Source organism: Sebastes umbrosus, chromosome 21, assembly GCF_015220745.1.
Source record: "Sebastes umbrosus isolate fSebUmb1 chromosome 21, fSebUmb1.pri, whole genome shotgun sequence".
Taxonomy (NCBI): domain Eukaryota; kingdom Metazoa; phylum Chordata; class Actinopteri; order Perciformes; family Sebastidae; genus Sebastes; species Sebastes umbrosus.
The window spans coordinates 8,955,566-8,983,298 of NC_051289.1; the positions used below are offsets into that span (position 1 = coordinate 8,955,566).

The 27,733-nt window shown below is 38.6% G+C and overlaps 1 protein-coding gene across 3 annotated transcripts; it reads right to left on the minus strand.

Annotated features, from left to right (window-relative positions):
- Positions 1-27,029, minus strand: dnajb6b (DnaJ heat shock protein family (Hsp40) member B6b). 3 transcript variants are annotated; one of them, XM_037757413.1, is made up of 10 exons: positions 26,864-27,029; positions 16,530-16,655; positions 14,018-14,127; positions 12,360-12,422; positions 12,101-12,205; positions 8,196-8,333; positions 7,909-8,104; positions 7,679-7,749; positions 2,168-2,335; positions 1-1,024 (listed from the first exon to the last, which is right to left on the minus strand). In XM_037757413.1, the coding sequence occupies exons 2-10, from the start codon at positions 16,592-16,594 to the stop codon at positions 915-917; spliced, it is 1,026 nt and encodes a 341-aa protein (XP_037613341.1). In that variant the 5' UTR covers positions 16,595-16,655; positions 26,864-27,029; the 3' UTR covers positions 1-914. The 3 variants fall into 3 exon arrangements, with proteins under 3 accessions (XP_037613341.1, XP_037613342.1, XP_037613343.1); XM_037757414.1 differs by lacking the exon at positions 26,864-27,029 and adding an exon at positions 19,346-19,367; XM_037757415.1 differs by lacking the exons at positions 1-1,024; positions 2,168-2,335 and having other exon boundaries at positions 6,805-7,749.
- Between the last annotated feature and the right edge of the window lie 704 nt (positions 27,030-27,733).

Below are 27,733 nucleotides of genomic sequence, written 5' to 3' on the forward strand. Positions count from 1 at the left end.
TACATGTTTTTCTTTAAGCATTTATTGGTAGGAGTCCATAAAAAAATGAACATTTCTCAGACATTTCCACTTACAATAATCATGAGAGCAACCTGGCAAGGACAAATCTGATGAGGGGAACCGTAGTCTGCTTTAGAAATCCTTTACAAAAAGCACCCATGGAAGGTTAACATGTTGCTGAATCTACTCAGTACAAAGAATCCTACAAAAAGAAAATAAGCTTTTTTTCACCCTGGGGGGAGTAGCAGCGGTAAAAGAGTGAATAATGTTGCTGCCAGAGTGTTGATTGTCAGTTTTCATGTGTGATGGAGGAGTGAGCATTCATGTTCATTTCAGTCTGTAATAAAAGTCACTCTTCGATGCTTTCATTCGTACTCTCACATTCCCCAGGTGTTCCTCTCCCTCCTTGTCTCTATTGAAAAAAGGATCCACTGAATAGCCTGACCTTCACTCATCCTCGCATGCTAGACAATATTACTGCAGTAATTTTCACACTCATCATAAACAAGGCTGCTACTGTAATTCTCCTTCCACCTGGACTCTTTCAAAACACACTTTCTGAAAACGTGTGCTGTAAAAAGTAGGAAAAGTCCAATCGTAGGAGGTTAATTAAAGTTCTGAATGATCCATCCACAACGCCCACCCACAATAAATACAGCAATAGCAAAAGCTTAACTACTAAAAATGTATCTTAGACTTTACAAAACACTGAAGTGAAGTCTCTGCAGGCTACCGCTCATGAATGCAGGCAGGGGGTTACGCTCTGCACTGCAGCTGATAGACAAGGGGAGATATGGCGCAGCTCTGGGGGTGTTATGGGCCTCTGATACATAGCAATGATGAACTAATGCCACATATGATTGATGACACTTCTGCCAACAAATATCTACATGTGTGTGTGTGTTTGTGTGTGTTTAATAAAAGGTACCAAATCCACCAAACCGAGGGAAGTATCGAGGAGCTCTTTTCTTTTTGGACTCTGCTTCCTTTAGCCACAGTTTCTTCCTCTTTGTGTCCGTGTGTCCTACAAAATAAAAGAACATTATCATTAGATATTTAGATTCACTAATGATTTAGGTATAAGACTTTAATAATATAAAATTATGGCTTGCTAGGTTGTGAAAAATCTCTCTGGCTGTTGAGTTATTGAACAAAGCTTATTCGCTTTCTTGCTGAAAGGTAGATGAGAAGACTGATAACACTCTCACATCTGCCAGTTAAATATGACGCTAGCACCAGAGGCCAATTAGCTAAGACTGGATACAGGGGGAAACAGCTAGCCTGGCTCTGTCCAGTGAACAAAATGCACCCACCAGCACCACTAAAGCTCACTAATTAACACCTTATATCTTAAAACAAAAACAAGAAAAATGTGCAATAAATCCATATTTGAAGCTAATAAATTGTTGATAAATTGTGGTCCAGATGCCCTGCAATTATTTTCAAAAGGTCAAAGGTCAAATGGCCTTAATTGTGACTTTAAGAGCTAAAAAAGATAAACAAGTGTGAGGTGAGAGGATAAACACCAGTAGCCAAGATCTTGTTCTTATAAATGATTTGTAACTCATCTATAAAGCATTAGTAAAGTATTAATTCATTATTAATTAAGCCATTTGTCACAGCTTGTAAACACTTTAGAGAGAGTGAATTATTATAAAGTGGAACAAATGTTTTAAAACTTTTACTTTCAGCCGGCAGCAGTAGTTAAAAATAAACTCTCTGAGGACCCACATTTGAGTAGTTTGTCATTATCTCAGATGGAGAATTAGGGCCTTTTGTTTGCGTCCCAGCAGGAAGTGTGCACGGTTAAATTAAAGGTTCTCTCCTTAACTAACGAAGCTGCTATTATAAAACATTCAGCGACTGTGTGTTGCAGATAATTGCTCAGCTTTTGTGTGCGACTTTCTGACCCCACGAAGGAAAACAGAGGGCGACCTCTGACCTCTGGTCGTTAGTGCGGCGTAGAACAGAGCCGCCTAATGAACACCTCGGTCCTCGGTGTTTACATCTGCCAATCAAACACGCCACTCTTCGTCACCGTCCTTTGTGTGGCCATCAGACACAAAAGCAGACAATTAGCTGCGCTTATTAAGACTCTGCTCTTTAAAAAGGAGAGCCCCTGTGTGTGCTGGTAATTAATCAGCCCTGCAGTGTCGGGTGGGCGGACCTCTCGTTAGTCCCAAGCTCTGTACGCCGTGCTCCTCCTCTTCCTCCGAGGGGTTTTGGGCGGAGTTCCTCAGGTAGCGCTGGTGTTGGTGCAGGGCGAGGCCAGGAAGTGCGTTCTGTCTGCGGCGACGAGACTCTTCCTCCGCCGAGGGCTCTTCGGCTGCAACATCTGTGGGTGTGGGCAGAGCAGAGCAGAAATGAATCACACCTAAACCCTCTCTCTTCTCGCTGTCTGGATGGATGGCCTGAGGTGTTCAAACCAACATCATTTTTTTTTTTCTTCTGTGTGGCTTCTTTGAATCTTCTGACATGAGATGTGTGATGCAAAAAGAAGTCAGCTGAAAGGAAAACATATTACCTTGTGATGCCCTTGGCGGTGTGAACACAATCAAACATACATCTATTAAAGCAAGTTGAGTGCAAAAAGGCGTATTGATGTAACCAACATGAAACAACAAAGACGATATAAAACAAGAAGTTGAAAGAGTCCCTAAGGCGATGCAGACCCCTCCTTCCTTTCAAACGCCAACCATATATTTCATTCATATTTCATCTGCCTGACTTTATTGTGATTAGTCATGTAAATAAAATGAGATTTGGTTATTCTTTTCTCTAGGTAATTTACATTTATATTGAATTAGTGGCAGGCAGGGTATAGAGGGAGGTTTGGAGGGGGGGGGGGATTTATTATGCTGCGAGATTACAGGCAGATCTCATCGCCATTGTGTTGTGTAATTAAGGCAGTGGAGAGGAGAAGAAAGGAGGCCAGATGCTCGCCGTGCTGAACCTGGTCCCATTAAGAGGAGGATCTGCACCAGCATTTCAAAATCCCCTGTAACAGCCCGGCCTTAAACACATCAGAAGTCTTTAGAGACATGACAGCTTTGTTTGACATTCACCTGTGGGAGCACCTCGACATAAACATATAGTCGTTTTAATCATGAATACTACATGGAAGATTGTGGCTATATTGCAACACTTTTTAGAGGGAGGTGGCTCTTTTTCGAGGCTTTCAGGAGGAGCTCAAGGGTTTTTAGGTAATCAAGGCCGGCTGCATGTGCTCAGGTCTTAACAGAGACAAAGACATCCCTGGATTTCAATTCTCTTTGAATAGGCATCTTATTATCGCAGGACCTCTATTCTGACCCCGAGTCGATTTCTTTGTCACAAACGCTTCTCGTGTGTGTTAAGGTTGAAATTGGCTGAGTATTCTCGCTGTATGCAGTTTAGTTTCTTGCTGAAAACAGGTGATTTATGTTGCTTTAGTGCCACACTTCGAGGTTTCCAAATTGAACACACTTTTAAAAACAGAGTTGACCTCTGCGAGGAGAGACCAGCACCCAGAGGACCCAACAGAAACAGGACAATTGGTGGATTTACTCTCAAGGCTCTCAAAGCTCTCACTCGCTCTCTATCCAGCTCTGGAAAAAACAACTAATCCCAACCTGCATTCGTCCAATCAGGTTGAAGTTAGACAGCTGGATTAAGGCAACATGTATGTGGCTCCAAGTTTGAGCGCTTTGTTCCAGAGGATCAATATTGGGGGCTATTATGGGCCGGGTTACCTGGGTGATAAGATTCTTTCTGCTATCAAGTCGCATAATCCATCATCAGTTAATTAATTTCAACAAAGACAATATCAAAGTGCAGTGATGATAATGAGATCTTTTAATGCTCATAAAAGGCGGCCTTTTATTTTCTGGATCAAGGACTTAATTTGAAAAGCAGAGTGAACATTTGCAGCTATTGTCTTGAGAGTGCCTGTCATTTGTCTCGGGGCTAAACAATGCTGTGTGAATCTGTAAAAGCTTGTTTGATACACGCCGTCTAGACTGCAACACAGGCACAAGCACCCGGGTTAACACCTAAACACACACAAGATCTTTGTGACAAAAGCAAGCCTTACTTGCAGCCGGCTGGAGCCTAAAGCCTAAAATAAATCAGTGTTCAGGAGGAGGCTAACCCTACATGACAACTACAACTGTGGACCAGATTATTTTCAACAGTCCACCTTCCCCCGGTTCAAGACATCTGGTGTCGTGCTGATGTGACTCTACTGCTGAGCACAGAGAGATAGTTCGTGTCCTTGTTCAGACACGGCCAAAGAGAAACTGGCAGCTTATCTTTGCCATCGTTCATAAAGTGGCCAGCGACTCTGGGCCATTTCGATGCTTCACGCTAAGCTGTCAAGCAGACGAGGTGGAGGGGGGTTAACACCGGATACTGCTTTCTGCCAACAGGAAGCCATCTTTCATAACATGAGGGGACTCAGGGACAGGAAATCACAGTATTGTGTGTCATATTGGAATGGATGGGTGCAGGAGAAGAGGCAGCAAGACTTTATCACTAAATACAAAGCCAATTTTATCACATCATAATTAATAAAAATAATACTGACAATTATATTGATGGTTAAATTGTAGAAATGGAAGTTTTCTTTATTTTTAAAAAGTCATGTTAATAGGAGTATAACTTGTCACGTGTTGCTCCAGTTATCCTATACCCATCACTGTGTGGTTTCCTGTTGAGGAAATTATCATTCAGCCAGATGATGTCATGCTGTCTTTTGTATACAAACAGTGTCACCTAGTGGCCACATGAAGGTGCACCTTCAAATTAAAATGTCTGGTATAGGCTTAGTAGCAGCAATTTCTCTTTTTTAAAAAGGGACATATCAAAATTAACTAATGATTTTACTTTTACTCGACTACTTATTTTACATTAATTCTTAGACTTATGTAAAGTAAAGTTAAAGCTTTAAGTTTAGTTAGACTATACAATGCTTTACATTGGGGCCCCTACATGGAGTCAAGAGATAAATATAGGCCTCATGGGTCCTGGGAGGATTGCCTGGGTAGGAAAAAAAATAAAATAAATAATAATAATAATAAATATAATAAAAACATAAATAAATAAAATAATAATAATGATCATCATCTCCGATGTCCATCGTGAATAAATGTCCATAAATCCACTTAACAATTACAGAAAAAAAGACGCTCGTCATAACTCCAGAACTTGCCTAAGAATCATCGCATTTTTAAATTGTCTCCAGTATCAACATAATCCAGTGATAGTTATCTGTACACACATGGGTGCAATGCAAATAGAGACTACTAGTAGCTAATTCTGCATATTTTTGATGGTGCCAATTTGCCAAAATAGAAACAAATATTAGCAAAATGTTATAACTTATGGTTCAAGTTCTAGCACAAAATTATAAAACCTCTACTGATCCAGGAGAGGGAGCTATTGCACCATAAATATAATTCCTTCTCCTGAAACACCTACTATAACTACTTATATTCCCCCACTGATATCATGAACATCTAATGCAGACATATTTGAATAGATCCTACAATTATTGCGGCCTAATGCTCAATGTGTAGTAATCCCTATCTACAACACACATGCCTAATTTACTCATCACATTTACAGAGAGAGAGGGGGTGGGGGGGGGAAGAGAGAGCATACTGGCTATGTAAGCAATAGAGATTGGTGCAGGGCTGCAGTGTCACCTAGCAACAGGACTGCGCAAGCGCAAACGTCCTTTCAATCAGTAGGCCTACTGGTGAAAAAGACATTAAAAGAAGAAAAACATATATAAGACAAATAGTAGAAGACACACCAAAACACATTCATAAATCTTAAATTAAAAATATCATAACTGTAAACCATATCAGACTTTACCATTGAAGCTTGACTCAACTAAAAAGGCCTCACCCTGTCTTTTTCCTTTCTCCACAGTTTCCCCACTCCTGACTCGTCTCTCACAAAAATATGCAGCGAGGCTTGTGTAAATAAACTAGCCCCGAGCACATTCCTCAAGAAAACACACACGCACACTCTCTTGTCTGTACACAGTGACCTCTGAGCCAACTGCAATCATACGTACCACTCAATTTAACTTTGACTCTGAGCCCATCATGCCTGGTGTTTATGTTTTTATTACTTGTCTCCAAATGAAGCAAGTTTTTAAAACAGTAATTGGACTTTCCCAGCTATAAGATCTTGTTTGCACATAGGCTTAACAATAAGTTACATTTTGAGTCCTTAGTTTGGCTCCATGCCTCTGCAGAGCTTAGGTTGTGTTTGAGGGCGTATTCAAAAGAGGTGCACTATCAGCACTTTTACAAGCCGCCCAATAAAAATGTCCTGATGGGAGGGGCAGAGAGAGAGAAACATAAGGAAGGGTATATGAATCCTGTCGTTTCCTTCTCACCTGGTACGTAAAGGTAAAGAATACCTACCACACAGAAAAAATACACTTCAGGGTTCAAGGTTACAGGCGCGTCTTTGCTGAAAACAGTGGATTTTCCCCTCATGATTTCTAAATTAAATAGGATTATTGTAGTGAAGCACACACACACAGCACATTACCGGTTTACTGTAGAATCAGTGACCAAGCCCTAATGTGAGTCACCAGGAATTAGTAGGTTAAAATAATGCACACGGTGAGCTGTATGATGGGCGAGTGTACGGAAAGAAGCAGCTTGTGGTTTCCTTTACTGCAGTTGTGTGAAGCAGGTTTTAAATGTGATCAGGCACAAGCACACACTTCACACTTCACACACCCAGGAAGAAGGTGAGAAGATGAAAAGCCACTCAAGCAAAAAGAAACATCACAAAGACACCAGGTGACTGCAGCAGACTTTCCTTCCACGAACTTAAGTTTATTGACCAAATCTGAACTCTTTATTTTTTTTTTTTTTTCTTTTTACAAAGAATGAAAATTCCCCTGTCTTTCCAGTTAAGGTTGTTGTGCGGTCTTGGTTCATGGTTTTGAGTTGCTGACACAGTTACAGTGAAACTACAAAGCAGCCTCCTGGACTCAGCAATCATGCAAAAACAAATCAAACACACTGTGTTATCCTAAAATACACAAACAAATGTAAAAGTAAGTAAAAATGCACATTATTCTAATTAATTCATTAACAATCTATGTCATTCATATTACACACGCGTGAACATGGTAACAGCTAACAGGTTAGCGAGGTGAAGTTAAAGACATTAGGGCGAAGTGGTTAGGCTTTTATCATTCACTTGTTAAATTGGTCAAATGAAAAGAGCAAAAATGACATGCGTTAAGTCTAAATGTACAGCATCTTGTTTTCCAGCGACAATAAGAAAGACAATATCCACCCCAAAGGAAAAAATATATAGCTATAGCACGTACCCAGCTTTGTGCTTATGGCCGAAATAAAAAGTACAATTCAATCATTGTAGTAAACAAAAACACAAATCCCATCAAGATGGTCCCCCCGTAATAATGGAATAAATACAAATATACAAATACTGTGAATATCTCTCTCGCCTCCCTCGCAGCTGGGCTAAAATGAGAAAAATTGTTCTTCGGGAATGAGATGCAGGAGGACAGAGAGAGGAGAGACCAACCGCCGGTACCAAACATAGTCACTGGGCGAGTTTTTTTTCCAGGTGTGTAATCTGTATGTTGGTCAAATGTTGTGGCGAGATAATTACTTGTTATCCAGTCTTAGGAGCTGCTCCTTACCATTAACTGTTAGGGATTTTAACTGACCGTCCTCCTCCACTTCCACCCGCTCCTGGCCGTTCTCGATGATCCTGGAACAAACACAAAAAGCAGACATCAGAGAACAGGAAGTCAGGCTGGTAAAGAGGTCTTATAGAAATAGTTTGACACGCATTTTCCCTTTCTTGCCGAGATAAAATCGATGTTCCAAAAACTGAACTATTCCTTTAAAATGCTGGACATTTAAGTACCGTTTTGTAGTAATTTTTCTGCCGCCGATGAACTTGGTGGAGGTCGACACAGATCTGAAGTTACCCATTCCTCCTCCTCCTCCTCCTCCTCCGCCGCCGCCGAAGCCTCCTCCCCCACCGCCGCCGCTGCCGCCAAAAGATGAAGAAGAGAAGGAGGTGAATCCTCCTCCACCCACGTCTCCAAATGAGTTAAAACCTGCAAAAGAGCACACATTCAAGAAACAAACCTCAGTAAATCCATGATGAATCCAGTACAATGTGGAGTTATTTGTTGGGATGTTACGTACCTGAATCGAACCCTTGGAGGCTGTGCCCAAACGCTGGGAAGCTCCCAAAACCAAAGAGCGATCCCCCCATCCTACCTCGGCTTGCGCCCCTCTGGCGACTGCGACTACCCCCGAAGAAATCGTCAAAGGGGTCATCAGCTGTGGAGGGAAACATCGTACAGATTACAAATTACAGAACTCCTCTGTCACTGTGTTTGTCCGGTGGTTGGTATACAGCCGGTATACATGGCGAGGGGAAAAGCAACAGAAAGTGGAAATGCTAATAATAACAATTTATTTCGGCGTCTGTCAACGGGCTGTTGTCCTCCTCTATGTTGTCCTCCATAGAGTCAGCTAGGAGCAGCATGGACTCTGTTTAGCACTTCCACACTGAAATCCGTTTTGAGCGTCCGGACTGAGATGCATCTGTAGAAATCACATTGGAATCACATTTTAAACCACCTCCAAATGTGGTTTGGATCCGACTTGCAAAAGATTCATATGGTTTTCGGCTGTCCAGACTTTCTTAAATCAATCTGGATATTCCAAAAAACTAAATTTGAGCTGGCAGTCTGATCAAGGTCATTTATTAATATAAAAATATTGATTAGAGTTTATAGATTCCAAAAGATTTAAGTACTTGATAATAAAAAAGCTGTATGGGATGTAAGAGCATCAGTTTGTAATTCCTGGAACAATCTTAACCCTAAACTGTCAAAGTGCCAACCACTAATTCTCCTCCTAAAACCCTGTGGACACGCTACTAATTGCACGCTGCCAATCTGGGTCGCCCCAGCAGGATAAGGCTGGATCACTGGCACCATTCTCTGAAAGGAGACGCCTCCTTCAACCTTGAATGTACCGAGGCAGCGACAAGAAAGCTGTGCTTGTTCCCTCGGAGAGAAAGCTTTAAATAAAAGTATCTCCTGACCACTGTTGTAAGTGCTTCACTGTCCATTTACCTTGAAGAAGCCATTAGAGGAGACAGCTCAGCCCTTACAAAGCTGTCGGTAAGACGGCAGACATCGGTGGAAGAAAGAGAGAGGAGTATAAAGAAATGCTGCTTAAACACAGGAATTCTGGTGTAATGCTTGCGTGCATGATTAGTGTGCACAAAGAGATAGCTGGGAGAAAAGTCAAGGCCTTCTCGCTCTCACACTCATGCACTCTGACAGAACTACAAAAGACCTGTCAGGCATAAAAGGCTGAGATTAAATCAGGGAGGAATTTGCCACACCTATACAACATGGCATTGGATGTAATAGCAGAGGATAAATTGAAGTGACAGTATCAATGGGTTTTCAAAATATGCGCCATAATGTACAAAGTCTGATTATAGGAGCTACCCAGGGAGATATTTTTTTGCATATTTTCTTATATATATTTCTGCAGTATGTCCAACATACAAAATTACCCAGATGGTATTTTTTTTTAATATATTTCTGCTGTATGTATGTGTGTAAAAACAGTCTGTTGACATCTCTTTCTTGTCTACTTCCTTCATATATTAATTTGAGAATGAGTGTGTGCTGTTCTTGGCAGACAACTGAGCCCTCATCATCGTGTGAATCTACATTTGTCTTTACAGCGCGCGCATACACAACACACACCCCTACACCCACACCCCTCAGTCTGCTGGCCGCTCTGAGGTGGGTGACTGACAGATCCACAAGACCAGCTGCTGCTCACAAGCTGCTGGACAGTCAGGACTGGAGGCTGGATGGGATTTTAAAAAACACATCTGAACCCTCTTTTTTTGTGGCTACCATCTTGAGGAAAGTCGAACCAAAAATGTCTCTTTCTTTATATAGTGTATCCGAGGAAAAACACTAAATATAGAGTTGAAATAAACTTGACAAGACGGACGTCTGGACATATCCTGTTGCATCTCAATTAAGCGTAATAAAGGTTGTCCCCGGTCAAAATAGAACTTGAACTTTACTCTCTTCAGTAAACAACACTTAAAAAGGCCAAATCATGATGTTATCTGCACTGAGAGTAGACAGCAGGTGTCTTCCACCACTTTATCTCATTCATGTTAATAAATACAACATTAATAAAGGTCAGTTTATAAAAAACAATCTGACTTGAATATCCCTACCAGCTCTAATTCAGTACCACCCCCTCCCTCCTCTTAAGAATCATCTCTAATAACTCGGATATTAGATTACAGTTTTTTCAATAACTTGTTTTACACCCACGCTCGCATCGTTTTACATGTGCTCTGACACATGGAGACACACGGCGCACACACACTTGGCGTTATTACATCTGCTTTTGTTTTAATACGGAAGCTATTTTTGAAAGCATTCCAGTTGAGTGATGTAGACGCTCAAATCCATCCTCTGCCTGCGTCTGAACTCCATATTTAGAGCTACATGGGGTGAACTACACATGCCTTCCAATCAGCCTTTTGCTGAACCCAGACAACCCAGGACAGGCGCTAAACCCCAATAACTATACTACACATGACACAACCACTGATACAATCAACCATCAGGCACTACAAGAAGCTGTCATTAGAACAAATGAATGGACACTAGTCAACACTATATTACCTCAGTCAGCAGTATGATAGTTTACAAGGGTTTACAAGAGATGAGAAATGTCTGTTAAGCTATGAAACTAATCACTAAGAAACTCATTAATGATATTTCTATATTATATGAAGCCATAACACTGATTATATACATGAAATAAGGCAGGCTACTTAATGTCAAGTAGGCCTTTGTTCAGATTATTGCCTCTTCTATGTCTCTGGCACCTCATTCAATAATTAGCAGGCTTGTAATTTAATAGTGGTGCAATGGTTTAATAATCACACAGGTTGTTTTTCTTAAGGTTCAATTTTGCATCCCTACTAAGAAGTGGCTTCAAAAACATAGAAATAACAACAAAATATATCAAAAATCATACAAACAAAGCTGGGATTGCCAATAACGGTTATTTTTTACAATAAATTAATCTCCCTATTATTGTCTCGATTAGCGTATTAATCGTTTAATCTATAAAAAGACAGAAAAAAACACCTAATTTCCCAAAGCCCAAGGTGACGTTTTATCTAAGTAACAAGTATCAAGTCTAAAACCCAATCAAAATCAGTTTATTACATGTGAAAAGCACTAAATCCTCTCAACTGAGAAGCTGAAACTGATGAGTGTTTGGCAATTTTGATAGAAAAAAATAAATTAGACCATTAATCCATTTCATCAAAACAGTTGCAATGTACTAATTGATTGTTTCAGCACAAATAAGATAAGAAAAAATTACAGGTGAAATGGCTAAACTGTGTTAAATCTACATGTAATCTCCAACTACTTTATGTGTGTAGTATGTATGCAGTATGTGTAGAAGCATTAATGTGTTTAATATTTTTTATATCATCATTGTTTTTGTTCTTTTCATTGTTATTTTTCACTAACTAAAAGAGTAAATGAAGAACTCTAAACCCTGTTTAATAGATGAAGGTTATGTACTGAAGTTGAGGTCAACATCCAGCAGAGATACTCAGTGTTCTCCAACATGTGACATTTAGTGGCAGATGACTTCCCGAGGCTGAAACAGTGCTTAGAGTGTTGGAGATGCAAACTGCAGTGCTGTGGGGAGATTAGCACGAGGCTTTTACAGAAAGTTTTCTATGCTCCATCTTCCACATTCTACACAGCAGGGGCTGCCAGCTAACAGGCAAACTAATTAGGAAATAGAAATATCGATGTTTTACATGATAAACAACTGGGAGACACAGGATGTTCTCCTTTTCTCCGTCTCAGGTCATCAGTGTTTATTTTTGACCAGATAAAATGATGCAGCTAATAATAGCCATTGTCTACTCTGCACTCTTATGGCTCTCTTCAGTCCCTCTTTCTTCCTGCTCTTTTAAAACATGAAATCCCATCAATGCCACGCCAGGATCGAAACGAACTTACCAAAAAAATCTGCAAATGGATCTCTGCCGCCAAAGAATTCCCTGAAAACGTCATCGGGATTACGGAATGTGAAGCCGCTGCCGCCAAAGTGATCGTAATGGCCTCCTGTAAAACATAAAACAACAATAGAAGCTAATAAACTACACAATTCATTTATCAGAGGCAGGATTATAAATGCCGTGTAGTCATAAAAAATACCAAACGCAATACCAAGCTGTAATGAAATGAAATGCACTCATTTTGAAAGTGGTCTCCTTACCTCCTCCTCCTCCTGCTGAAAGGCCGTCTTTGCCGTATCTGTCATAAGTATTCCTCTTGTTTTCTGTTGCGGGAAGAAGAGGACTTTAGATAAAACAGACCAACAGAAAGAGGAAATTCACACCCTGTTGTATTTTAAACCTTAGTTAGGGTCACTAACGTATGTGTTAGCATCAAATTAACTGCCCCTTTAAATTTTTACTTTACACTCTGACAAATCACAGTAATCAAAAACGTGTAAACATTTCCAAATCACATCCAGCTGCGATTTATGCATTTAGTTAATCAATTTGACCATCTGCATGTGCACTTATGTGCTTTGATGTATTTAGTGGCTGTTCAATGGTCATAAAGAGATGTAACTATCAGTGTCTGAACACATTTACAGTCCAAACTGATAACAGTTTATGACATCAAATGACAAACGGAAAGCAAAACTAAACCCACCACGCAAGAACTCTGCACAAGACCCACTCACTCCAGCATAAAACAATCCTGACGTTGTGCACTGCAACAATACCTGCTTCTTGTGACCGGATAATACAATGAAATCGTTACAGACTTCTATTGTTTTCTCAAACCTACATCTGAATTCCAGACATTCTCATATTTACAGCGTTATTCTGGTAACTACTTCCACGTAAGAAACAGAAACATGACTAAAGAAATCATTTATCTGTTTTGCACATTTGATGCATGACCTAAATTTTGAACATTATACTTTTTTGTTACCAATCTAAATAGCACAAACTATCAAAAAGTGTAAAGTACTGAGAGTTGGAATCAGATGCCCGGTCAAATGAATAGTTTTGTTAACATATTATATAATCAGATCAGAATCCTTGATTTAAAATCATCATTTTGACAACTTTAGTAGGGATGAACCGATACTAATATATCGGGTTGATACTGACTCAAATAGCTGGATCGGTGACAATGGGGCCGATCTATTCAATTCAGTTTTATATGTATATACTACATACATTATATACTGGAATTTAAATTCCTGTTTCTGCATTAAAAAAAGTTTACACTTGAATTGTAATTCCTGATCATTTTGAAGATTTTTTACCGAGTTGCTGGTGCACGATTTATTATTTTAATAATAAATAATTCAATAAATGTATATCTATGTATTTATTTGTTAAATTTTGTTTTACAAAGTTAGGAAAATAATGTTTAAGTCAAACCTGTTGTTGCCTTACACATGAAATAATGATCCCAGTCACTCCATACAGTGTGGCATACAGCTTATTAATTAAACACTGGTGGTATTGGATCGGTACTCGGTATTGGCCGATACCCAATGCCCTGGTATCGGTAACGGGACTAAAAGATTTGGCTCGGTGCTTCCCTAAATTTCAAATTTTTTCAAGCAAAGTTCCTAAAAGGCTGCATGTGTTCTTGTAGGAAAACATGATTGATAATTTTAGTATCCGTTCCAAAACCGTAAGTCACCGTACTGATAATAGCAGCAACATTTTAAACCAACACCCTGCCCTACTAATCAGACATGGAAGTCCAATCAGCAGAGATGTCAACTCTTAAATTAGAGGTGCTAATAATGACAACAGAGAAACACCAGTCATCACATTCATATAATCACCACTTAATATGGCTATATGATATATTTTCTCCCTCTATAGAATAAAAACGTACCATCTGAGAGCACTTCATATGCCTCTGAGATCTCTTTGAACCTTTTCTCTGCCTCCTCCTTGTTGTCTGGGTTCTTGTCTGGATGCCACTTCAATGCCAATTTTCTGTAACTGAGACACGAATAACATACAGTTAAAAAACAGACATCAAAACGGAAACAAACACACAATGTATGTCATATACTGTAGATATTCTAAGGGAGACATTCAGTTCTTAAATGGGATGTGGAAAATGTGTATGTATGTATTACGGACATCCCCGTCAGAAACACATATCCACATTCAAGTCTTTTTTTAGGGTGGCAACCATGCCTACACCAAAACACACAGACACCCCTTTATGCACACACAAATACATACATGCATGCACACACTGTCCTTCCCCCACATCCAAGCAGAAATAACAAAGACAGCCTGAACTCCGCTGACGTGCAGCGGAGGCTCGCACAGCCGCTTACGCTGCATCAGCTGTTTGTTTCTAAGCCCAGCAGCAGCACCGGCAGCGAGGGGACACACAGATGATGTGGACAAGACTCTACGGACTGAGAGTCAGCCAGCAAAAAAAGGCTGCACACAATCCAGGGATTGACTCCCTTATGGGTCTATGGTGAATAGTCTTTGTCGTCCACATCTTTGTTGTAATCTGTGACATTATCTGGCTGTCTAAAGCCTGGTCAACCGGGCAGACTAAGCTGAACAATGTGGTGTCAGAAGCCTGTATGTTGACTAGTAAAAGCAACCGCAGCCATTATCTTGCTCTGAATACTCCATGTTCAGCTCAAAAGTCTCTGAGGACAGTATTAACTCTAGCTCTCTTTAATTTTACACCCATCACATTTAATCAACAATCAAGACTAAGCGTCTACAGCCATACTAGCTCTGGGAAAGACTCCCATGGTAACATCAACTAGCTTTCACGTAATAAGTCGGCTATATGATTATAGAGTTGGCCATGTGAGGATTAAAAAACTGTGCAATGACAACCACCGTATCCATTTAATTTGGGTTTGATTACATTTAACGATTTGGCTGATATGAGGCATCAATACTTGTTTGTTTTAGGGTTGGGCGATCGTTTCTATTTTCAAATTGTCCAAGTGCTGATTAACAAGGCTCAGCAGGTGGACATGCCGCTCCACCACAAACATCTAAGTGTAGAGTAGGGCATTAATTAAAATCGCCTTAAGATCGACATAAGAAAAAACAATTGTCGATCAGCCCTTCAACTGTCAATATACGGTCCGATCGCTAATGGGCACAAGCCTAGTTTCTTTTTCAGGCCCTTCCATACTAGTAAGTGCCAAGTCGGATATATTGAAGCTTCAAAAATGTTTCTCATTTGTAATACCGACCTGGATGTAGGGCTGGGCGATATGGCCAAAATCTTCTATCACGATATAGGTCATTCCATATCTCGACGATATACAATATGTCGTCATATTGCCCAGCCCTACTTGGAAGTTGACGTGAACACTATTCCCAAGTTGGAAACTTGTAATTACAGTAACTACAATATAACATAAACAGGGCACTAGACACATCGGCACTTTGAGCTAAATGACAAGAAGATGTGCTAGATGAAAAGTTAAGGGATCACCGAAGTTATTACGATTCATCCCGAGGTGGACATGAATGTCTGTACCAAATTTCATGACAATCCATCCAATCGTTGTCGAGACATTTCATTCAAAAACACTGAAGTCAACCTGCTGGTGGCGCTAGAGGAAAATTCAAAGGGTTACCAATTTCATTAGGATTTGTCCTCTGGGCACCATGAATGTCTGTACCAACTTTCATGAGAGTCCATCCAATAGTTGTGGATATATTCAGTGTGAATTAAAGTGGTGGACTGACATTGCCGTCCCTAGAAAGAAACTGCTAGCATGGCAAATAATTCAGTCGGAGATCAAGAAGAGAGCGCTGGGGTCATAGGCTAAAGATATGACTTATTGATTGGTGTCAGTCGAGATAACATTTGACTTTGGCAGCCAACAACTGAGAGCATAGAGATAGCAGGAGCTCAGCATTCGCTATCTTTCTACGCTTGGCAAATTGACTACACTGGTTGATTTGATCAGCAATAAATCAGTTCAATGGTTTCATCCTCTCTCACATGATTTTACTGCATTATCTAAAATAACTGTTTGTTTCCTCTGGAGCCTGATTTCAAAACAGGCTTATGTAACATTTAAATTCAACTTAAAGGAAACTCTTCACTTGTCGAAACAAAAAGGTGTTAGTGAGAAACCTTTGTAGTGTGTAATTAACTGGAACTGTTCAGTGGGCGACCGCGAGAGGTGGGTGAGTGTAGGGGGAAGGTATTTGACAGCGGCAAGGTTACAGGAAGAAGAGTGGAAACTTTCTGTATTGCAGCCTCTCTGCTCTCTCTCTCCTTGTGTCAGTTTATACAGCTAGAGGGGGATATAATTAACCTATTACACCCCTCCGAGTGGGCGACATTTAACAACAGCACCGGGGGGAAAACAGAGCAGAAAACACTCAGGGGCACTTACGCTTTTTTGATGTCCTCTTGCGCTGCATGTTTCTGGACTCCTAACGTCTGGTAGTATTCCAGCATGGCTCTGCCTGTGTGAGTTTATAGCTGCTGTCCTATGTGAGGGTCCTCTATGTGGCCGCCTCTGTGGAAAGAAAGTTATGTTCTGTTAAGACATGTTGGCTTGGAGAGATAAAGTCCAACAAACTGCGACTGAGCGTAGCCATGTGTGACGGGCAGGATGCCTCCCTTCCAGACCCCGAGGGGTGAATTTGTAAAAGGGGAGGGAGGGGGCGACGGCATTAAACAGGGTGGCAATACCCAACAATGTAATCAACTGCACTGAAATAGAGATGCAGGGAGGAGGACAGCTAAGCTAATACAAGCCCACCAAAATTACATAATGTGCGGGTGATTATCCCTCAACCCAGAGGCTTTAAGAGAGTAAATGTGATTCATGTTTTACTTTTGAAATTTGGATATATCGCTATAAAGACCCTGAAGCATTTAAAAAAAACAAAAAAAAAACATGACCTAATGTTGAAGTTATGAAGCTTAGCCTCTCAAAAACAAGACTGAACAGGTCTGATGAAAAAGTTATCAGAAGATATTCTCAAGTTTTTAAACCCAGATTTCCAATTTCTTTGCAATACTATAAAACAGAGAGGGTGACCTGCACCAACACATCATTGTCATCAAAGTCATCCGCTCAAAATCTCCCCTGAACTCTGCACCTAGTTGGCTCAGAATATAATAAGAACTGCTGCCAACATACCGAGTCTTGATCTAGAGGTAGATACAAAGAAACATCAGACTACTAAAAGCAGCAGATTTGACTCTGAGCTTCATGGTGAATAACATTTCTGCAGGATTCACTGATGTAGAAAGAGGCAACCGAGACAAATATGATAAGGATCACATGACTGATACAGTTACCAAAATGTTGGTGGCTACCCATCTTCCAAATGATAGTAAGCTGCAATCATTAGTCTGTGTCAACCTATGGTCATTCACAGTGCAACATTTCCCCTATAACTGTACAACATATAGTACCAACGGGAATCCCCACCAGGCCAAAAAATATATACTTTTTCAATGCCAGAAATAACACCAAATACCCACTCCAGCGTTTCCCCTATAGACCTTTTCATTGCCATTCTGTTGTTAGGGCAACAGCTTTGGTCCCAGTTTACTTCCTGTCAGCTACTGCATTAACAAACGTTGCAACAGGAAATACAAAGGGGCCCATTTAGACGGTTATGTTTTCAAGTTTGAAAAGGTCAATATTCACTCTGCAGCGGCACACCGCCGTGAGTCCATGAGCGAGGCAAGTGTCTGTGGTTTAGCAGGACAGTCGAGTGTCTGTTATCTAAACTGCCAAAGTCAGTTGAACAAGTGAAGTGACGATAACGTTACAAACAGGCTTGGTAACGACACGCTACCGTGCTGACGGAGTCTGTGATTTTAGCTGAGCTTGACCAGAGAATAAAACAAATCGGTGATGCTGTTTTGCACTTGTTGTTCTCCATGAAGTTTGCTGGTAGTGACGAGCCGCGGTACGTTTTATGTGGAGCGAGCACGTTGCCAGACTTCATTTAAAAAAAAAAAAAATAGCCTCTTAAATGCTACCTCATTGCTTGTCAGAAATCGCTCATATGGTAACTGAGGAGGACATTTTCCCCTAGTATTCTTCACCACTCTTGCTGATGTGAAGAGTGGTTCATGTGAATTTAGAAAAGTGATTGATAAATATTTCGAAAAGTAAATAAAAAGTGTTAAATTTGACAACAGAATTTGGTTTGGTGCTGTAACACTGGAAACACTGCAGTTACATTACAGCCACAGTGGACAACATCTTTTCTAAACCAAATATAGCCTCTAGCTGCCATCGTCCTCATGTGTCCCATGAAGCTTGCCTTTGGCTTCTCCATGTCAGTTAATAATGCCTTTTATAATATTAGGTTCTAGGTTCTACCCTTATTCATTCAGTGATATTGTGCACAATCCATTGATGTGAGGTGAAATGACACACGAGGAGCAGGTTTTTTATAATTGTTTGTTAATTAGAGGATAAGACTTTCCCACTGCTATATTCTTTGATGTGGGTGGGACTTAAACACAGCATGTCACAAGTTTTCTTTCAACGCCTATACAAGCAGAGCAGGCTCTGGTTTTCAGGCTCTGCGGTCTGTATAAAGAAGAACAAAGTTGAAGATCTGTTTCTTCTCACATATTAAAGCTACATAGTTTGACAGTTAATCTCTGTATGTTTTGGCTTGCAAAACTATATTTCCCTTAAAGCAAAAAAAGGCAAACATGTTGAGTTGCATTCAAATCTCGACCTCACAGGACCCCAATTTAATAATTTAATAATAATTGATACTGCATCATACTTAACAAGACAGCTACTACAGTTACTACTCCCACACATAAACAACTTGTTGGAACCAAACCATAAAATCTGCACCTCTATAACAGAGCATGGGGGGAACAAAAAAGATATGTAAGGAGATAAACACCTATTTTCTGTTTACAGAGGCCTCTTTACAGATTTTAGACAAAAATCTCTGACACAAAATAGCAACCAAATCTGGTAAATCAAACCCAAAGTTGCCACACTTACATAGACCTTCTAGGTTCCCATCCACACCCATATAATCCAACAACTCGACACGTATTTCTCTTCCACAAACAGGCAAAATCATACATCAAACGGCAACATGCCAACAAAAACAACGAGGAAATTGCCAAGAAAACCCAGTCGACCATTAATCATCAAGAGATATCTTAGCTATCGCGCTAAAAATGATAAACAAACCAGTGAGGACTACTTACACGGGGAGTCCACTGTGTCCTGTTTGTTTGCTATTTATAACCTGTGGCCTTTGCAGTTAGATTGTGTTTGTGTGTGTTGTGAGCATGCGGGGGGGGTTGGGGGTGTTTGGCACATGGCAGTGCCAGTAAGTGACTCCAGGTTGAGACATGGCACAGGCACTAAACTCCCCTCTTTCAGATGCCTGTGTAACTCCAAATCTCCCTCTGACACTTTATCTTTTTCTGTTGAATTCCCCATTTACTGATATAATCCTAGCCGTTAGAATGTCCTCCTTTCTATATCCACTTCCTCATATAGTCCACAATCTAAATATAGAGAGATATGACCCAGACAGTCATCGTTTTCCTTTCGGTTTTCTCTAAAAACCAAACCCAATGTCCTGACTCATCATATTAAATGGATCTTCTTTTATCCCCCTCACTTCAGCCATTACTGACCCACTCACCTGCCACCAGTTCCCCTGCAGCAGTGGGGAGTTAATGGACTCTAGTGCCTGCTAGAGATGTGGTTACTCATGGCTCTGTGCGGTGTGTATCCATGCATGTACTCTACGTGCAGATGTGTGCAGATTTATGCTTTGTGGTAGCATTACACAGCTAACCCAGATCTGATGGATTCCTGCTCTGCTCAGCGTGAACTATGCCTCAGTGTGAGCAACACAGTGTGAGCAACAGATGTGGGTCAGCCAATCCCATGATGCTTCAGTGAGTGAACCAGAGGTGGTGGTTTTACAAGTTAATCAGATAACAGAGACAGAAGCATTCCAGTATATCTTCAATTTCCTGAAATAAGCTCTAGTAGGAGTCAAATTAATAATAAAGTTAACAAATACACAGGCCTTCTAAATTCTTGTTAATTAGAGGATAATCAAAGAAAACAGATGGTAAATCTGCGTTTTGCCTATTTAACCATAATTTTGTGCTGTGCAGAGATCCCTGATCAGTCTATGACAAAATTACTTTATCTGTTTTTTTAGTAAATTGACTGTGGGAACAGCTGTTCCCATAAATATTCTAACATTTAGGGATTTTCCCATTGACGTCTATCTCAAGAGGAAATTACAGTAATTATCAATCACTGCCATGGTTGTCTACAAGGAGTCTTTTCTGTTTTTATTGTTTAACTCTTTGAACTCTGCATTAGAAATGGTCCACCACATAAGTATTTTTGATGACATTTTTTATGGAGTATCTTCAAATTCTTCATATCCCTAAAAATCTGTAAGCTAAAAAGGTTATATAATTCAATAAACCATATAAGTAATGAAATTGTGTCATAAATAAAAAAATATATACAAAAATCTGACATTTTTTTTCATGAATTGTTATTAAATAAGCACACAAAACATATTGATCCAAAAGATTTTCAAATGTAGAAACATGAACAAAATATTAATAAATACTCAATAAGTTATTTGCAATTTTTTAGTTTCTGAGATGTGCTCATTTTAATAAGCATTTTTTAAAATTTTAGATCGATTTAAACAGGATCGTGCAAACATTGACCGCGGGAGGTCCGTTTTTAAAGGATTAAGAGCTGGTTGAAATAACACCCCAAAGCTCAAAGTATCATTTGGGGCGCTTTCACAAACCATAGTCCGTAAGGCTAGTCCGAATAAGAATGAAATAAATACTTTTGGTTTGTTTTCTATCTAGTCTGGTTCGGTTTCACAGTGCACAAATTAAAGCAGCCCAAAATAAAAAGAAATGTATGTGCTGAAGGGCGTGTACGAAGGAGCAAATTTATCTTTATAGTTTGGAGAGCTGCCAGTTCTATGCAGGGAATCGCGGACTTTAAAATATTGCTGTCGAAGTGTTTTCACTTTGACTCATCACTGATGTACTGCGCACACGAATCCCTTCTCCAGTTGATCTCAAATGACTTTATAAACGTCATTATTTTTGTGGACTTTATTTAACATATTCTGTATGTTCTCTTTGGTCCAGATGTCAAGCAAAAGTCAGTCCTCCTCTTCCACTCATGTTAACCTGTCATTTAACTGTGTCCATCACAACAAATGCCCTCGCAGGCAGACTGCGGTTCGGTTCACTTCCTGCAATTGGGTCAGATCATGTTCTCACTGCAATCGAACTGCATTAGGGTTAGCTTGGAAACGAGACCCCCTCTCGGACCGGTTGTTTTAGTCTGCACCAGAGTACGATTACTGCGCTCACAACTGCCCAAATGAACCGCACCAGAGTTCGATTCAAACAGACTAAATGTTGGTTTGTGAAAGCGCCCTTGGATTTCAAAGTGAAGGTAATAGAATTCATGAAAATGACAGCCAGTTGGGTGCAGTATGAGTAGCCAAAATGAAACGGGGCAAATGGCCTTGTTTTTGTTCCTTTAGCAGGTGTGCTGAGGACGACTGACTGCAAGGATACCTCAGGGCAGGACTTCCAGGAGGGACTAGATCACCCAGCTGGCTTTGAAATGGAGGATTGCCAGGAGCAACGGGTGGAGGTTACAGGGAAAAAGAGACAGCAAAATCAATGGATAGATGAAGGACGGATTATTCAATGATTTAAAAAGAAGGTCGCCAGAAGAAGACCTTATACGAGTCATCATAACATATTATTCATGGGTTCAGGAGCATAGCTAGTCAACAGTAATGGTCTGATCTCAGTACTCATCTTTTTCTGTACAAATACCACACAGGATTTTGGAGCAAACACTTCCAGACAAGTTGAGCAGCGAGAGATTACGACAACATCTGTTCAAGTTTGTTGTTTTTTTTTCAGCTGTGCTATGCTGGTGTGCCAAATTAGATTTCCCTGGAAGGGGCAATATTGTGTAACAGTAGATGAATGAGACTAAATGTCAAATTCTTGTAATGGGGAAGATAAAAGTTTTACTGAGGCAGTATTATCTTACAGTTAAACTTTACAATAAACTACTGTTTAACATTATAGTTAACAGTCATTTATAGTACACTTTGGTTGGTAAACTTTAAATAACTAAATAAAAACACAAACAAAAAAATTGTGTCAGCAATACATAGAATTACAGATTATAAAACATTTCTGTACTGCAACTGCATATATCTGTCAACATAGGGTATATATACCATATAAATCTGATATATTTGATGATCTGTTAATAATAGCTAAATAATATTGGCCTGCTTATATGCCACAACAGATCTATACTGACACACCACAGATATATAAAACACTATTCCCTATGCACGATATATTATACCATTAAATGAGAGATGTGAGGTTCTTATTGCAGAGCTATTCAGCAGCTATCAAGCATATTTAAGCTGCTTTATTGATTTTATTGTGGTTCTATTGTAGGCTTAGTGTGCATTGAGTGGCTGGATATATTACTTAGGAGAAAATAAACGAATGCATAATAAAACTGAATGTCGGATCAGACTCAGTCTAACCAGAAACTCTATATACAGTTCAGGATTGGAGGCCAACAACCTGACTGGAATTTCCCAAACAATGAGGGCCATCACAAGATATCAGCCCTGAAGTCTTGCAGCTGTATACTTACTAAAAGCAACATCATGTCAGTTTCAGCAGATAATCAGGGTATGGGCTCATAAAAGGTGCATCAGTCTCATAAAAGCTTTCACGATTTCCGTCTGCACAGCAACTCCCCAGTTAATTACCAGCAAAGCGACTCCAGGTTTTATCTCTTGATTTAAATCTCTGATTAGACTTCAGTATTTCGGTTTCTGTCCAACATTACAGATTTGTGCAAGTTTCGCCTACAGACTTTATGTTTTACCTGCAGCCTCATACTGTTACAAATTTAACACATCACTGATTGCAATCAACAAAGGAAGCTGGAGTAGGTCTGTCAGCATCCAAGTACTCTCAAACACCACTACAAATCTGACATTAACAAGACAAGAGCACTGGACAAAACAGGCTCTGAGTAGCCAGAAACCAACAGTACCTAACACAAATCACAGCTGACAGAACAGAGACAAACACAACACACTAACAAGCTTGTACCTTACCTGAAATGATTCATAGCAACGAGTATAAAAATGTGAAAGGGTAGCACATCCCAGATTTAAAAATCAAGGAGGACAAAAAACAAACATCTCACTTGTTTAATTGGCTCACATCACAATAGACACGCGCTTACGTAAGCAATACATATTGAATCTGCACCCAAGTGTTGTGATAGTATAGAATCTGGAGAGGTGTATCGTCCCAACCCTAATAGATATTTTAATAGGTTTTAATTTCAATAATCAACTGCTTCAGTCATTCATCAAGTAAAAATACCACTTTGCTTATTAAGCATCATAGGGTTGATACAGATAGTGGGAAAATGTCCATTACAACTTCTCAGATCCCAAGTTTCCAAATGTCTTGTTTTGACAGTCCAAAACCAAGAATATTAAATTTACAATGATCTTCACATTTGAGCAGCTGGAATCAGCAAATGTTTGCTTGATAACTTCATTTGTTGCAAAAACTATTTGTGAGATTGGCAACTAAGGAGGCCTCTGTTCCACTGTTCAGGAAACTGAACATTCTTCCAGTTTATGATATAAATATTCATCAGATATGTGTGTTTATATATAAATATATGTTCTTGCCTTCTTCTATACCATCATCGTTTAGCAACTTCTTTAAATAGAATTCATTCACATAATACTAGACAGGTTAATCATCTTCACCTGCCTTTTTACAAAACAAAACACGGCCAGTACTCCATCAGATATCGTGGTGTACAAATATGGAACACCAAAATACATGTTATCAAGAGCTCGTTATCCCTCGAACATTTTAAAAGGAAATTATCATCACATTTAATTAATGATGTCTAATTATCTTTTGATATGTTTAGATATATTTTCTTCTTTTGTATGCATTTCATTGTTTTTATTGGATTGTTTTCTGGTTTTTCTGCACATTTTGTGTACTTCTTGTTGTTGTTTAACTTTTGTTGTATTTTTAAAATCATGTTAGTTTAGATCTTTCTTCCTTTTTTGATATATTTTCTCCTTGGGTTGGGGTGGAGGTCCTTTGTATAAGCCTGTGGTGGCTTCTTGACCTCTCCTGACACATTTCTTGTTTTTTGTTTTTTTTCATTGACTGGATTTTGTGCAGTTTTATATATGTGCAAATAAATAAATAAAAATAAATAAATAAGATAAAAGACTAAAGATTACTCAACCATCAATAATTATGATGATTAATTTGGTGCCAATTGATTAATTGATCTGTTGTTTCAGCACAACAGCCTCATATTGGTAAAGATTGTTTGTCTCTATTCACATTTCATAACATGAAATTAAGATGTTGTTTGCGGCTAATCAGCCAGTAGATGAAGCCATATTTAAAATAATGTTAATAGCAGTGGATACTGATATTTGTATGTTATATTATTTGATCTTCAACTTCAAAACTTAGTTACCTTGAATGAGTTTAAGGCTCTGGTGAAATCGCTGCTGTCCAGGTTCTCTGTGTGCAAAGTGTTTTGTATGAGCAAGTTTTAATGTTGTTAATTTATGTGTTGTTATACTTTCACTATAACTGTCTTGCTGCTATCTTGGCCAGGTCTCCCTTGTAAAAGAGATCGTTGATCTCAATGGGACTAATTGTTTATTTGTTTTGCACAATTTAAGACTATATAACATAATAAAAAAAATAAAAAAAATAAAATAATAATATACAGCGCAGGAAGAGGCAAAAAACCCACTGGGCTTATCTGAAGCCTCCACCTAGAGACCAGATTAATATAAAGAAATAATATGACTACATAATAGTGATAACAAAACAAATAGGACAAGATATATATAATAACAACAATAACAATACAGTTAATATATCAAAAAAGACAAGTGTGTGTGTGTGTTGTGTGGAAGTGTATGGTTAGTATTTGTGAGGAGGATATTGAAATAAATATCTATAAAGAGTTCTGGGCAATCGTAACCAAACAACATTGTGAGTGGGAAAAAATAAAAACAGATACATGGACAACATGGGGAAAAGCAATTACAAGACAGCAATTAAATGACCCTTTAGGCAACCTTTGAAACATTTGACTAACCTGGTTAAATAAAGGAAAATGTATTTTATTACACTTGCAAATATAGTATTTCATGTGAACTCCCTCCTTTAATGTCTACTTCCTGTGAAACAAGAGGCACCTTTTAGTACATGCAAACTATCCTACATTGAGGAAAATGCAAAACAGAAAAAAAAAAAAAAAGTGGTTTCTTCTTGTGCAATATTTTCTAGAAGCTACCATCAACAGGCAAAATCAGACAAGTGTGCGGAAACACAGCAGATTAACAGAAATGCTTAAAGCCAAATGAAATGTTTTGTATTGACAGACAGCATGATTATTATTTTTATTATTATTTTTTTTCCTTCTATTTTTATGTATATGTATGTGTGTATGTATGTATATGTGTGTATGTATATATATATATATATATATATATATATATATATATATGTGTATTTATATATATATGTATGAGTGTGTATATGTGTGTACGTGTATATATATGTATGTATATATATATATATATATATATATATATATACATACATATATATATTTTAAAAAAAATTCTCTTCTTAGTATTATTTCATGACTTATTTTCATGACTTATTTGTCATTGTGTATTTATTTAATTAACTTTCCTTGTATAGTGACTGTTCTATTGATTATTGACAATTAATAAAAATACCTTTGAAAGAAAGAAAGAAAAAGACAGACAGCATGAGGATATTATTATTATAATAATAATAATAATAATAATAATAATAATATATATATTTAATTTTTAAAAAATTATCTTTTTATTATTATTATTTCATGACTTATTTTCATTAGACTTATTTGTCATTGTGTATTTAATTAACTTTCCTTGTATAGTGACTGTTCTATTGATTATTGACAATTAATAAAAAGACCTTTGAAAGAAAGAAAGAAAAAGACAGACAGCATGAGGATATAATAATAATAATAATAATTATAATAATAATAATAATAATATATATATTTAATTTTTAAAAAAATATCTTTTTATTATTATTATTTCATGACTTATTTTCATTAGACTTATTTGTCATTGTGTATTTAATTAACTTTCCTTGTATAGTGACTGTTCTATTGATTATTGACAATTAATAAAAAGACCTTTGAAAGAAAGAAAGAGAAAAAGACAGACAGCATGAGGATATTATTATAATAATAGCAAAAAAAGCATTGCATAACAAGTGAAAACATCTCTAAAAATAGTCCTAACTTTAATGTTGGACTGGTAGTCTCGTATTGCCACTAACTACTGCAGCTATGTTTGGACTAGAGGACATAAACACATCTTAATACCTTATTCAACAGCTTCTTGACTGAATGTTCTCATAATTACCATACAGCTGAGTGTGCTTGAAGCTAGCATGGTGGCTAGCTGTAGACATCAGGTTGCAGCAGCATCTCCTCATGTTTAACGTTAACGTGAGTCTCTGCGACAGGAGACGGTTTATACATCACTTTAACACATGCTTATATTTATACAAAAGAGGGCTCACCTGTTTGAAGGAAATGTGCGCTCAAAGAGTCTCTCTTTTGTCTTCACAGGAGTCCAGAGTGTGTGTCTGCAGCCGCTGGTGGCTGGTTGTTACAGCTACAGCTACTGAGAGAGACTACCACACTATGCTGCTGCTGCTGCATTCAGGGACTTTGGGATACTGGAGTTGCCACATGAACGCACTAGGGTTTCAATTGACTTTTTATGTACTTCAGAGGTTGGCTCTGACAAGTATACAGAAAAGTCTAAGTATACTTGGCTTATACTGACAAGTATACAGAAAAGTCTAAGTATACTTGGCTCATACTGACAAGTATACAGAAAAGTCTAAGTATACTTGGCTCATACTGACAAGTATACAGAAAAGTCTAAGTATACTTGGCTCATACTGACAAGTATACAGAAAAGTCTAAGTATACTTGGCTCATACTGACAAGTATACAGAAAAGTCTAAGTATACTTGGCTCATACTGATAAGTATACAGAAAAGTCTAAGTATACTTGGCTCATACTGACAAGTATACAGAAAAGTCTAAGTATACTTGGCTCATACTGACAAGTATACAGAAAAGTCTAAGTATACTTGGCTTATACTGACAAGTATACAGAAAAGTCTAAGTATACTTGGCTTATACTGACAAGTATACAGAAAAGTCTAAGTATACTTGGCTCATACTGACAAGTATACAGAAAAGTCTAAGTATACTTGGCTCATACTGACAAGTATACAGAAAAGTCTAAGTATACTTGGCTCATACTGACAAGTATACAGAAAAGTCTAAGTATACTTGGCTTATACTGACAAGTATACAGAAAAGTCTATCAGTGTGTTCCAATGCGTGTACTTCCGTACTTACACTTACTATTTTGA

Excerpts from the sequence above, each read along its gene's own strand:
- dnajb6b (XM_037757413.1), bottom strand. The coding sequence starts at position 16,594 with ATGCTGGAATACTACCAGACGTTAGGAGTCCAGAAACATGCAGCGCAA. Across the intron at positions 12,423-14,017 it reads ATATGAAGTGCTCTCAGATG|AAAACAAGAGGAATACTTAT; the intron begins GTACGTTTTTAT and ends TTCCCGCAACAG. Across the intron at positions 7,750-7,908 it reads AGAAAAATTACTACAAAACG|GATCATCGAGAACGGCCAGG; the intron begins GTACTTAAATGT and ends TGTTTGTTCCAG.